General features: G+C 50.9%; 6 protein-coding genes across 6 annotated transcripts; 5 read left to right on the top strand and 1 right to left on the bottom strand.

Moving 5' to 3' along the window:
• Nucleotides 1–39: 39 nt before the first annotated feature.
• On the top strand, nt 40–969 carry BJX68DRAFT_239729 (uncharacterized protein). The gene is made up of 3 exons (XM_071040581.1): nt 40–481; nt 533–653; nt 704–969. Exon 1 carries the CDS (start codon nt 63–65, stop codon nt 288–290), a length of 228 nt encoding a protein of 75 aa, XP_070897921.1. The 5' UTR covers nt 40–62; the 3' UTR covers nt 291–481; nt 533–653; nt 704–969.
• On the bottom strand, nt 956–1,667 carry BJX68DRAFT_239728 (uncharacterized protein). The gene has a single exon (XM_071040580.1). It carries the CDS (start codon nt 1,407–1,409, stop codon nt 1,005–1,007), a length of 405 nt encoding a protein of 134 aa, XP_070897920.1. The 5' UTR covers nt 1,410–1,667; the 3' UTR covers nt 956–1,004.
• A 1-nt stretch (nt 1,668) lies between these two features.
• BJX68DRAFT_239727 (SET domain-containing protein) lies at nt 1,669–4,059 on the top strand. The gene is made up of 4 exons (XM_071040579.1): nt 1,669–2,044; nt 2,101–2,627; nt 2,687–3,272; nt 3,326–4,059. The coding sequence occupies exons 1-4, from the start codon at nt 1,754–1,756 to the stop codon at nt 3,407–3,409; spliced, it is 1,488 nt and encodes a 495-aa protein (XP_070897919.1). The 5' UTR covers nt 1,669–1,753; the 3' UTR covers nt 3,410–4,059.
• Nucleotides 4,060–5,011, top strand: BJX68DRAFT_239725 (uncharacterized protein). Its single transcript, XM_071040578.1, has one exon. The coding sequence runs from the start codon at nt 4,071–4,073 to the stop codon at nt 4,380–4,382; it is 312 nt and encodes a 103-aa protein (XP_070897918.1). The 5' UTR covers nt 4,060–4,070; the 3' UTR covers nt 4,383–5,011.
• A 160-nt stretch (nt 5,012–5,171) lies between these two features.
• Nucleotides 5,172–8,441, top strand: facB (C6 transcription factor FacB/Cat8). The gene is made up of 5 exons (XM_071035916.1): nt 5,172–5,900; nt 5,962–6,275; nt 6,332–6,612; nt 6,666–7,023; nt 7,079–8,441. The coding sequence occupies exons 1-5, from the start codon at nt 5,417–5,419 to the stop codon at nt 8,237–8,239; spliced, it is 2,598 nt and encodes an 865-aa protein (XP_070897917.1). The 5' UTR covers nt 5,172–5,416; the 3' UTR covers nt 8,240–8,441.
• A 1,745-nt stretch (nt 8,442–10,186) lies between these two features.
• Nucleotides 10,187–12,651, top strand: tktA (transketolase tktA; the record flags this gene model as incomplete). The annotated part of the gene is made up of 5 exons (XM_071045993.1): nt 10,187–10,240; nt 10,487–10,629; nt 10,683–10,767; nt 10,825–11,119; nt 11,174–12,651. The coding sequence occupies 5 exons, from the start codon at nt 10,187–10,189 to the stop codon at nt 12,649–12,651; spliced, it is 2,055 nt and encodes a 684-aa protein (XP_070897916.1).
• Nucleotides 12,652–12,869: the final 218 nt, after the last annotated feature.

The raw sequence follows: 12,869 nt of genomic DNA, 5'->3' as shown, positions 1-12,869 counted from the left end.
TTTTTCAAGTCGCCTTTGTGAGTACTGACTTGTCGTCACAGAATATCAGCAAAATCGCAAAGATGCAGGATCCACAATCCATTGTTCTTTGTTCCGCCATATCCGAGGTCTTTCTTCGGAGACTTGCCAAGCAAGGCTATATAAGATATACAGAAGGAAGCGAATTCGTAGATACGAGAGAAGACCTTATTGCAGACGGGGATCCGGACGGAGGGGGGCTCAAGGAAATGGATGAGAAGCTGCAAAAGTATTTTGTCCTGCAAATTCAGGCATTGGGAATGCACTGCTGACGTTGAATTAGCCGTGTCGAGAACCTCAAGGATATGGTACTCTATCGATTCGGCTCTACTGGCGTTGTCCAATGTCTATCGCGAGCTGCAGAGATTCTCGGGCTTGTTCCCGTCTTCCCTGTGAAGAACTTGCACACATTTGCAGCCGGAGCTGGTACTGCGGCATTCCGGGATTGTGTTCTTGTCAAGAAGTGAGTCGGCCTGGTTTGCCATTTCGGTATCCTCATTGACACTCGCATTAGGAACAGCACAGTGGGCGACGTGGCCCGCAAAGTCATGGGCGATATACCTATATCATATATTGAGGGAGTTGGAGGCGTCCGAGTCTCAGAAGATGAGATTGTTGGGGTAGGGAAACACGATGTAAGTCTCTCAAGTTATTGAGTATTGATTTTACGCTGACAATCTTCCAGGTGCTTTCGTTCAAACCCGGACGATAGCTGCTGTGTATGGTTCAATGTGAGGATGAATGATGATGCATCAATGCTTATAGATCTAGAAAATGTTTCGGCACCATTATACACATGGTATTGAACCACCAATACGATAGTGTGCCATGTACTGAAAATACTTTTCACCAAACGATGTACAAATTCGCTCGAGAGCAGACAAGGTATACATTGACAAGCCACTAAGCATCCGGGCCCCACCACCGGTGCGTCACGATCACACTCCCTTCTATGGTCTCCATGTCAGCAGCAATCTACACAGCAGTCACTGGCACCGACTAACCTGAGCTCTCTCGTCATTCATACCAAGAACAGGCTCGGGCGCCTTTGGATGATCCTGCTTGACCTTTCTCTCATTCTTCCTCCCGCCCCTTTCGGTGGCAGCATCTGATGTTCCAGTATTTCCGGTGCCGTAGTTCTTCTCCCTATCCTCCATAGTCCGGCCTGAGCCTATCGTTTGAGGGTCGGTAGCATCATTTTCCTTTTGTATTCTGTGGGTCGCATGCTTCTCTCCCGATGAGCCCTTCCAGTCCTTTGTGATACCGCTGTTAAGGCGGGTTTGGACACTGAGAGTAGGATGAATGATAGCTGCCGGGCTTAATGATGAAAAGAGGGGCCGGGAGGCCAGCGGGCCATAGATTCTTGAAGCTGATGATAGGTTTCGAGACATCTTGGTAGATAGAACTATGCTAGGATTGTTTCTGTTGGATTCGGGGAAAGCAAACAAATATACCTCGAACGCACTGGCAAATCATGGCTTTTATTAAGCCCTCCTTACGCCTACTCCGAATGAATTTCATCTGGTTGAAGACGTATGACGTCGCCATGATGCCTCATTGTATGAAATTCGAGAACGGGTGAGTATAGGGCCGAAAGTCTTATCGATAAGGAAATGTAGCGCCCTCCTTTCCCCGCCGAGGTCAACCTCACGAAGAGCTTGGTCTACGAGTGAACAAACTCATAACCTAGGCTGATCACAATCGGCCAGAGCTCTAGGGCGCTATAGTCTGTATCATGAAGCGGGAACATATTCCATTAGAAACTCTCAACCCCTTCACCCGGCTTTATGGCGTGTCCCTTCGAGGGGTCACCTTTGGAAAGCTGCGAGCAGAAGATGGGACCGACAAAGGTGGCGCAATAATCGCAACACAGGAAAAGCAGTCAGTGGAGGATGAGTCGCCAGAAGAAGATGTCCTCATCAAGGTACCTTCCGACATGATCCTGTCGCTCGAGATGGTCCATGATCGCGCCAAGTATGACCGGCATCTGGGTGAGGTATTGCAAGCTGTCGGGGATTTTGGAAAGGTATGTTTAAGTAACCTTATGCTTTTCGATGCGACCATTACAGCTAATATGTGCAGACAGCCAGAGGCGCCATTCTAATCTTCCTGCTCCTTCAAATCTCACATTCATCTCCAGATCTCGCAGAATCGAAGCAAAAGATCGGCCTATCGAATGCTTGGACAGAGTACGTAAAGTTCTTGCCTCCGTTTATACCGCTTCCAACATTTTGGACAATGGAGGAACTTGAGCTGCTACGCGGGACGTCCTTGAGAATCGCTTACGAGGCGAAGATTGCTGCCCTGGAAAAGGAATTCGAACATGTTCGCCAGGCCACAGAGTGTGTTTCGTGGTGTCAGGATTTGTGGTGGGACGAAGATACTTGTGCAGTCACCTTAGATGATTGGAAGTATCTTGATGCAGTGTTCCGTTCGCGCATGGTAGATTTACCTGGGTACGGGCATGCCATGGTGCCATGTATTGATATGGCAAACCATGCGCCTGAACCCACTGTGAATGCATTTTATGGTAAGGATGAGAATGGGAATGCTATACTTCAGTTACGTCTGGGTAAGCAACTGCACGCGGATGAAGAGGTTACTATATCGTAAGTCTTGGCCTTGGTGTCCAAGTACGTGGGAGACTAAAATTGACCAACGTGAAAAGATACGGCCAAGAGAAATCGGCGGCCGAGATGGTTTTCTCATATGGATTTCTTGATGCAAAGAAGAGCGATACACGGCAAATCCAGCTGGATTTGGATATACCCGATGACGATCCATTGGGTATGGCAAAGATGGCATTTTGCAAAGAGATCCCCGGTGTCCGTATCTTTGGCCAACCCACCTCATCCGGCACGGTTGAAACGCGCTGGGAAAGTCCAATTGTGTGGTGGGCCTGCGTCAATGAGGAAGATGGACTCGAGTTCGCAGTATTACAAGCGAATGATGGTTCGAAGCAGTTAAAAACCACTTGGAAGGGAGAGGACGTGGAGACGCCGCATCACCTCCGAGACTTGCTAGCTGCAGACCCATCGTGGGATATATTTCAGCTGCGTGCGGCTGTGCTCATACTCGAACGATTAGAAACCCAGTTTTTCATATTGCGAACAACTGAGGGCATGATTTCGGATATCAACGATAGCGAAGATATGCGTGCTCTGTTCCGACCAGAGGTATTCAGCACAGTCACAAAGTTGCGACAATTGGAAGGGAAATTGCTGGAGATGGCGATAAAAGATCTAGAAAAGCAGGTATGTGCATTTCCATTAAATTGATAGTGTTGATGCTGACCCCGGGTGTACAGAGAGATAATTTGATAAAGAGCGACACAGTCAGCAAATATCTTGCCCAACGACAGGCTGCAGAAGTCGAAGATGACTTTTCATGAATTCCATAGTCTAACATAGCTCCATTCATGGACTACATATGATGCTGAAGGCAACTTTAAGCTGAGACCCACAGACGAGGAACCCTTCACATAGCGAATTATGACGTGGCGATCCCCGCATGATCCTCATTTGCGCCAAGCTGAATATCCAAAGTAGCACGCAATTCGCAACCTGGGAATCATTATTGCCTCGTCAGAGCGCAAGACCCCTAGCTGTAGTAGCAGAGGTTTAGTGCTTGAAGAGCCTGGGCTTGCAAACCAGGGATCTCAAGTCCACCTCTGAGCCGCAGGACAAAGCAAGCAAGCTTGACGTGGGCAACGCTCGGATTGGAAAGCCGAATCTTCCCCTGTGCAGTTTGTGGAGAATAATGGAGGAGATATCTTTCCAAGGTTGTCGGGTTTGAAGAAATGCGGTTCCTCAATGATCAGCAAAATGGCCAATTATTCTCCTATGTTTGGTCGAACCAGGTTCAACCAGCTCCATCATACCCAGAAAGTCGGGAGACCGGCCTCCACCCTCTGCGATTTCTCGGCCAAGACTCGGTCTTTTCATGAGGAAAGCAATCTCATTATTTTAGAGAGGATGTCAGGATGATGTACACCTTATCCAAAGAAATCCATTACCGCAACTGATATGGCATGATTTTTTGTGGCGTTCGAAATGTTCTATCTATCTGAATCTGGGCCCACATCCCAAATTCGAGGGTTCGATCGGGCGACGCAGGCGCGCTCCAAGAATCCCCGCGCTTCTACTCCAGTATTCTCGCGAACGGCCGGGGAAGCCCGGAGGCAACCTGCAAAACCAAACTGCCTTTCACTCTTTGTATGGACACGAGGGAGGAAAGCACAAGACACGAGGGGCCGAGATAGGTTCTCGGGGGAACGGAAGACTAACACTACTTTTTCTGTCCTGGTCTTTTCATTCGCCCTCAGCTTTCGGGACAACCTTGTTGGACATAATAGCCTGGGTTAATTCGGCTGAATATGGACAAATTCTGTCCTCATGTCGTGGACTGGGCTATCCATGGCAGACCCCAGATTTTAGAGTCTCATTTTAACGGTTTCATCCATCCAAGAGATATATTGAGAGCTGGAGATCTGGGGTCACACTCAAAAGCGTGGCTGAACTTGAAGACTCAAGTCCATCCCGTGATGTCTGCGAGGGGCCAAGCCGGCATTCGACAGTGAGACGAGGCTGGTGATCCTCCTTATTCCAAATGTAGTAATAGACTAGTAGAGACTAGAAGGTACTGAACTTCGCGAGCAAAAGCAGGGAATTCGAAACAAAGGTCTCTCCAGGGCTAGTACATACTCTCGAGTCTCGAGGCCGTTGTCGGCACTTCCAGATCCTGTCCTAGCCGCACTTCTCACGATCGAGATGTACCATGGCTGCATCTCAATTGGATTTGGGTCTTTTGAGCCCCCTCGCCACTCTATATAGCTCAGTCAACTTGGTCCTCCATGACTGCGATCGCCTCTCAGCGTTGGCTGATCTCATTCAGACAAAACGAGGTGATGATCACGTCCTTGTTGTAGTGATTCGAGGGCTGTCTTAATTGCACACTTAATGGCACGCTAGTAACGAATAATACTGCGCCAGCGCTGTTTAGCAGTCGTCTGAGCCCACGAAACTGCTGTAAAACCCAATCTGTGATTGGCCTAATCGCCGAATTCCGCCTCCACATGGCAATCCCCCCGCCGTCACCCGCACCGTCGCGTATTACTTGATACGGGGGGCCGATCGCTCCGTTCTTCAAGGCTTCTCCTCCCGGGCTTCCTCGTCGTCTTCTCTCAGCATCAGCAATTCTCCCTCTCCACTCTCCCCGCCACGATCCTACACCACCCTCCTCTCCTTATCCTCTTATCGGCTTTTAATCGTCGTTGCTTGTTCCTGTTACTAGCTAGGACACTGGAAATCTTTTGCAACTGGATTCGAAAATCCGCTGGCGTCTCAACTCATCGCGATATCACCCAAATCGGCGCTAGGCGCCCCAACACTTTGCCAACATGCCCGGAATCCTTCCTATGAAAGTGATAAAGGTCGGCAACAGCACACAGAGCCGTATCGCCCAAGCCTGTGACCGGTGTCGAAGCAAAAAGATCCGGTGCGACGGAGTTCGCCCATGCTGCACACAGTGCGCCAATGTCGGGTTTGAATGCAAGACCAGCGATAAGCTTAGTCGGCGAGCTTTCCCCCGTGGATATACAGAGTCATTGGAAGAACGTGTACGGAGTTTAGAGGCTGAAGTTAGGGACTTGAAGAATCTGTTGGATGAAAAGGACGAGAAAATTGATGTGCTCTCGCGGATACATTCGTTTACATCACCATCACAGCAAAAGATACCCCCGTCCGCTCGTTCGCCGCCTCAGCCCGCCAAACCCACTGTTTCTGCATCTAGTGAGAGCGTCATTCATGTTCCGCAGCCGCAAATACCGGGCGATGCAAAAGGATTCGATGGATTTGGGGTCTCGAGCACACGTGGCTTTGCTGGTATGTCCTTTTGACGTGTTACTTCAGCTTCACGCAAATGAGTCACTGACAATTATATTAGATGTGTTTACGACCAAGCTCACTGATCAAGGCCGGCTGGCTCCGGCAACCTCGACCAAGGCCTTGACTGCTTCACCTACCCCTATCTCGCCCTCACGCCTGGACCAAGCACTCAAAACAGCACCTCGGCTCGTGTCTGACCAGCTTATCAACATCTTCTTCCAAGAATGGGCGCCACTTTACCCCGTCGTCCACCGACCGACCATCCTCAAGGCTTACGAGCAATACCTTTCCGACTCAGAATCGTTCCAAGGAAACAGACACGATGTCGCTCAGCTGAATTTGATATTCGCTGTTGCAGCGCTTTCTGCTACTGTAAGCTTCCAACATGAGTTGTTCTCCCTCGATATTCCATGCTAATCCTGATACAGTCGAGGACAAATCAGGACCCGTCCTTATTTGAGGACAATTGGTCCCCACTTCTGGAGTCAATGTTGGGCGACATCTCCATCCAAACACTGCAATGCTACGTCCTGGCCCAAATGTACTGTCTAACAAAGGGCGACTACTCGAGTCTTTTGCGATATCGTAGTCTTGCTACCGGCCTTTGCCACCAGTTGAGACTCCACCAGAGCCAAAAGGCGTTCTCTTCGAACCCTCTCTTGGCTGAAACTAGGAAGAAGGTCTTTTGGTGTCAATACGTTGTGGATCGGTGCGTCTCACATTCCGCTATATTTCCAAGGTATCCAGCTAACATACGCTCAGGTTCTGCGCCGGTCTTACTGGTCTACCTGTTCTTCTTCGTGAGCAGGATATCCGTACCGAGTACCCCGAGGACATTGATGACGAAAACGTGACAGCAACTGGGTTCCTTCCCACTCTACCCGGCGAGTCGACTCGCATCTCGAGTGCACTTGCTCTGTTCAATGCGGCGAGAATCTTGAATAACACTCTAGAAAATATCTATCCCTCGGATGGGGGATACGAAATTCCGCTCTCCAAGATGCGTTCAGTTGCCGAAAAGCTAGAGGGATGGGTCAAGGGTCTGCCTACCCACCTTCGTCTCGAGTTCTCTCAAGATAAGCCCAGCACAAACGTCATTAGCAGTCGATCACCACTTTTGGTAAGTGCACCAAACTGATATATTGCAACCTCTCACTAACGCACTGTCTCAAAAGTCTTTGGTGTATTATTTCATTCGTTCTCTCCTTCATCGCCCTGCCATCTGCTTCGGCGACGAACAAACTCGCACCTCGTCCGCCCTTGCCATCGCCGACTCTAGCAAACACATTGTTCAAATCCTCCAGTTACTCGATGAAAGACGCCTGTGTCTTTCCGTTGCCATCAACAGGAGAGAGTTGGTGTCCGCTTCAGGGCTTGGGCTTCTCTGGCTAAGCATCGGTTTGAAGCGTGATAGCAAGCTTGTCAAGGAAAGCCAAAGGATGCTTGCTGCGGTCGTTGAGCAGCTAGAGTCGGAATCGTCTGCAGCTGCTGCGGAATTCAGCGCTTTGGCCAGTGTTCTAGTCTCTCTCGATAACAACAACAAGCGCACATCGGTTGTACAACCCCAGGAGATGAGCCCACCTTTGCAGAAGCCCATGAAATCTCCAAAGAAGCAGATTGAAGCTTGGAAGGCGCGGTTGATGGGGAGCACGAGCCCGAACCAGGCACGCAAGGAAGAATCTATTTCGCGCAGAAACACCATCTCAGGCACGAGCCCTGGTCTGATTGAGCGTCAGATGCGATCCCCTAGCTGGGCGAGCCTCCCACCTGACAACTATCAACCACACCCTTCAATGAGCAAGAACGTCTACCATCGTAACTCTGTCAAGTATGATAACAGTCAGCCGATTTCCTGCTCTGTCCCGACGGATCCGCCCTCTGGAAGCATGTCACTCGCAGACTGGGAGTTTGTCGTCAGCGACATGGATCAGGGATACTCGAACATTTTCACGGGGATTTATGGTGGCAAGGAGTGCGGCGAAGACCCTGGACCTTTTGCGTCACTAACTGCCGAGTACATGCAAAAGCAAGACCCATCAATTGGGCCTTTGTCAACGCATAGTGATTTCCAAGGCCTCTCACCAGAGGCATGGTCCGCTACAAGCAGCAGTGATTTCGCCGTCAACCAGGAACTGACGGCACGGAGCGTTTATTCCGATGAGAGCTTGGGTAGTAGAGACGATTCGTTATCTCTCCAACACATGCCTTTCCCGCTCGACGAACGTGCAGGCAGCCTCTTGGATCCCTTGCAGGGCGTGGTGATTCCTGCTGGGGACGATGACATTGATGAATTCGGCCTTATGGCCAACGGCTGGAATCAACGGTTGGCCGTCTAAGCTACATTTTGGTTAATTTGGGCACACTTCACGGTGTACCGGAGTTCATTCCGTGGGTTTTCTTTTGGATATTCTTGTTGAGCAATTGTTTTGATCAGATTTGGTCTACTTTCATGATACCTGGGTGGGTTGGAGTCAAATTGGACTTACCTTGCGGTCGACTTCACGGATCTAGGATAGATCACATGCGAGCGAGCTATCTTTTTATGAGTGTACAGCACATCAGAGCTTGTATATAATGCAATGACTATTTGTCCTTTTCCCAGTCTCGCATCATGTCACGCCATGCCGCGCCTGCCATGTAATGGCTTACATCCATGCAACAGTAGTATACAACATAGAACCGGGTACACTCGGAATTAGAGGCTTCAATACTATCTGAAACGTAGCAGCTCGCTGCACAATGTCGTCATTCGTCGAACCAGAAGCAACGCTAGCATCCGAACTGAAGCAACAGAAACCATATCTGAACGACTCAGTTCTCGTAGCTGTTACCGTGCCGGGAGAAGATCTTCATTTGTTGAGAGAAGAGTACAAGATAGCACCGTGGATTAAGGGGTAGGAGTACCGGGTTGGCCCGAGATCTCGGGCTATAGTGACAGCTCGCAAGTACCTAGATGGGCATTGCCATTGATGCCAATGGCTCTGAGATCGCCAGGACAGGAACATTGACCTCGGTAGAGTCTGATGTATGTACTAGAGGTGGAATAGTAGAGAAGGACCACAGTAAGGGCAGTGTATGAAGAGGATGGATAAAGTAAAGATAGACAACACTTTTGACGTTCCTGAATAAAAGATTACTTAATACCCATTAAGGCTGAATAAGGTGTTCTAGATGATATTTCAGCCCGTTGGAAGCCGCCCGCCGGCAATTAATGACAATCACCGTCTCTGAAACGTCCAGATGGTCGCTGTTTGTCATCTTGGACCTTTGGGACAACAGCCGGACCGGAGGAGGGTGCTCCGCCGACCTGAGAGCACGAAATTATCCTCAAGTCAGACAACCGATCTCGATCATGAGTTGTGCCGCGTGACGGTGAAGAGATTTGAGGCGGAATTCCAGATTCATGAAAGTGGAGGGTGGAAAAAGGAAAAAATGCTATGCGAGTATGCAAGGTCAACCCAAGGGCCCCAAGTCAGGCCGTCAGCTCGAGCTCGACAGGTTAATAGTAGGAGTTGCTGATGATCGTTTTCCGCCGCGGAGGCCGGAGATGCCCAGTATCTTTGTTCTGTTTCTCCAAGGAGGATTGTTATTTCGTTTGTAATTCTTGTTATTATTGTCAATTGGGACCCTCGATGATTTTTTTTTTGCCAGTTGTTGGTATATCATAAGCATTCCTCCGGCGGGGTATCTCTGCCTCAGGCAGCATTTGAGGGGTCAAGCGCAGGACAACTGAAGCTCTCATTCGGGGGACTCGATGGGTAGATAAACACTTCTTAGAAGCAGGTCTCACGAAGCAGAGCTTATACCGACCTTACTCAGGATTACCAACTCAGCCGATTGATTCACGAACGGTTCGCCAGTATTAAATAATAATTGTTGATCCGAAGGTCATCGGAATCCCTCGTCCAGTAAGTTCAGAACAACCCTGAGCTCCTATAAAAGGCGATTGAGTGCCCGGTGAACAATCTTCTCTCCGACCCACCCCAATACATCATTATTCCCCACCTGCCACTTCCATTCATCTCAACCCCTCCGCCGCCTTTTTCTGTATCGTGGCCCCCGATCCATTATTATTATTATTCTTGCTCCATCCTCTCTCTCTTCCTCATCTCTTCCTCCTCTCCTCTCTTCTTCTCTCTCATTCAACCATTCATCCCATAACTAGAACAAGGCGGGTTTAATCAGATCCTTAAACAGTACGCCCCTCTTCTTCTCACAGCATTCGCAAAAGCTCTCTCGTCACAGCTCTCTAACTCCGCCTCTTCTCAACAGATACCGCCATCATGGGTTACTCAGAAATTGATCAATTGGCCATCAACACCATCCGTCTTCTTGCGGTATGCTCCCTTGCTTCTCCAAGCACTTTTCCCCCGCACCGTTCTCTACATATTTCAAGTGTGCTTCACTCCGTTGAGTTTGGCGGCGGTGCCAGAATTCCAGGCCGCGGATATGCATCCGACAAGCTCTGCCACGGCCAAACTCAATTCATCGGGAACTTTGACCACTCTTATGATTTGACTGCCCTGCGGAAACTACTGCCACGGATCTTCGCACTTACGACTCTTTGCTAACAATATTTCCAGGTTGATGCTACGGCCAAGGCTAACTCCGGTCACCCCGGTGCCCCTATGGGCATGGCCCCCGTGTCCCACGTTCTCTTCAACAAGTTCATGAAGTTCAACCCCAAGAACCCCGACTGGGCCAACCGTGATCGATTTGTCCTCTCGTATGGAGCTTGTTCTCAGTTCTCTGGAAGACTTCACTGACGAAATCTTCCAGCAACGGCCACGGTTGCATGCTCCAATATGCTCTCCTCCACCTTTTCGGATACGCTCTCTCCCTCGATGACCTCAAGAACTTCCGTGTAAGCTAACCACACTGGGGGATTCTAAGATCCATCACTGACCCGATTGTCTCCTAGCAACTCGACAGTATCACTCCCGGCCACCCCGAGGCTCACGACACCCCTGGTATTGAGGTGACCACTGGCCCCCTCGGTCAGGGTTTCGCCAACGCCGTTGGTCTGGCTATCGCTCAGGCCCACAGCGGTGGTGTTTTCAACAAGCCCGGATACACCCTGTTCGACAACCACACATACTGCTTCTTCGGTGATGGCTGCGCCATGGAGGGTATTGCTAGCGAGGCTGCTTCTACTGCTGGTCACTTGAAGCTTGGCAACCTGATTGCCATCTACGACGACAACCACATTTCCATTGGTGAGCCCTGGACTGTTCTGCTTTTTGAAGTTTTCCGCTAATAATACAATTAAGATGGTGACACCAAGTGCGCTTTCACCGAAGACGTCACCAAACGCTTCGAGGCCTACGGCTGGCACACCGTCTGGGTCAAGGACGGTGACAACGACCTCGAGGCTATCGAGGCTGCCATCAAGGAGGCTCAGTCTGTCAAGGACAAGCCTTCCATGATCCGTCTCACCACCACTATCGGTTTCGGGTCCAAGCTCCAGGGTACCGGCGGTGTCCACGGTAACCCCTTGAAGGCCGACGACATCCAGAGCGTCAAGGAGCGCTTCGGTTTCGACCCTGCCCAGTCCTTTGTCGTTCCCCAGCAGGTCTATGACCTCTACCACAAGCACGCCAATGAGGGTGCTGCTCAGGAGCAGGAATGGAACCAGCTCCTCCAAAAGTACGCCAGCGAATACCCCAACGAGCACGCCGACCTCACCCGTCGTCTCTCTGGCCAGCTTCCCGAGGGTTGGGAAAAGTCCCTCCCTGTCTACAAGCCCAGCGACCCTGCCATTGCCTCCCGTAAGCTCTCCGAGGCCGTCCTCGAGAAAATTCACTCCGTCATTCCCGAGCTTCTGTCTGGTTCCGCCGATCTGACTGGCTCCAACAACACCCGCTGGAAGAACGCTGTCGACTTCCAGCCTCCCGAGTACGGCATTGGTGAGTGGTCTGGCCGCTACATCCGCTACGGTGTCCGTGAGCACGCCATGGGTGCCATTATGAACGGTCTCGCTGCCTACGGCACCGTCATCCCTGCCGCCGGTACTTTCCTCAACTTCGTCTCCTATGCCGCTGGTGCCGTCCGCCTGTCCGCCCTCTCCCGCGTTCGCGTCATCCACGTCGCTACCCACGATTCCATTGGTCTCGGTGAGGACGGCCCTACTCACCAGCCTATCGAGACTCTAGCCCATTTCCGTGCCCTCCCCAACTGCATGGTCTGGCGCCCTGCCGATGGTAACGAGACCAGCGCTGCCTACTACTCCGCCCTCACCGCCAAGCACACCCCCTCCATCCTGGCCCTCACCCGCCAGAACCTGCCCCAGCTTGAGCACTCCAGCATCGAGGCTGCTCTCAAGGGTGCTTACCCCGTCCTCGAGGCCCCCAATGCCACCGTCACCCTCATCTCCACCGGTTCCGAAGTCAGCCTCTGTCTCGAGGCCGCCACATACCTCCAGAAGAACCACGGTGTCGTCGCCCGCGTCGTCTCCGTTCCTTGCTTCGAGGTCTTCGATGCCCAGGACAAGGAGTACAAGCTCAAGGTTATCCCCGACAACATCCCCGTCCTGTCGGTCGAGGTTTGCTCCACCATGGGTTGGGAGCGTTACTCTCACGAGCAGTTCGGTTTGAACCGCTTCGGTGCCTCTGGTCCTTACAAGGAGGTCTACGCCAAGTTCGAGTTCACACCCGAGGGCATCAGCAAGCGCGCTCTTGCCACCATCGACTTCTACAAGGGTGTTCCCGTCCGCTCGCCCATCAACCGTGCTTTCCAGCAGATTCTGTAGACGTCGTCTCGTTGCTAGCGCCATGATTCTCGCATTTCTTTTTGTCGATGTCTTCTCCCGCTACGAGTCTCTCACGGGTTACGGAATAAGGAAACGTTCAGCTCGGAGAAAACGAGCAAACTTTGAATGAACGGCTTCCTTGGTTTAATGTCCTACGAATTTCCTTTTGAGAAGGGTAAAAAAGCTGCCATCTATGGGAGGTGGTGAGGCTATTTTCT

The sequence above is a fragment of the Aspergillus pseudodeflectus genome (assembly GCF_044049435.1).
Source record: "Aspergillus pseudodeflectus strain CBS 756.74 chromosome Unknown BJX68scaffold_28, whole genome shotgun sequence".
In the NCBI taxonomy this organism is placed as follows: domain Eukaryota; kingdom Fungi; phylum Ascomycota; class Eurotiomycetes; order Eurotiales; family Aspergillaceae; genus Aspergillus; species Aspergillus pseudodeflectus.
This window is presented reverse-complemented; position numbering and strand designations above follow the sequence as displayed.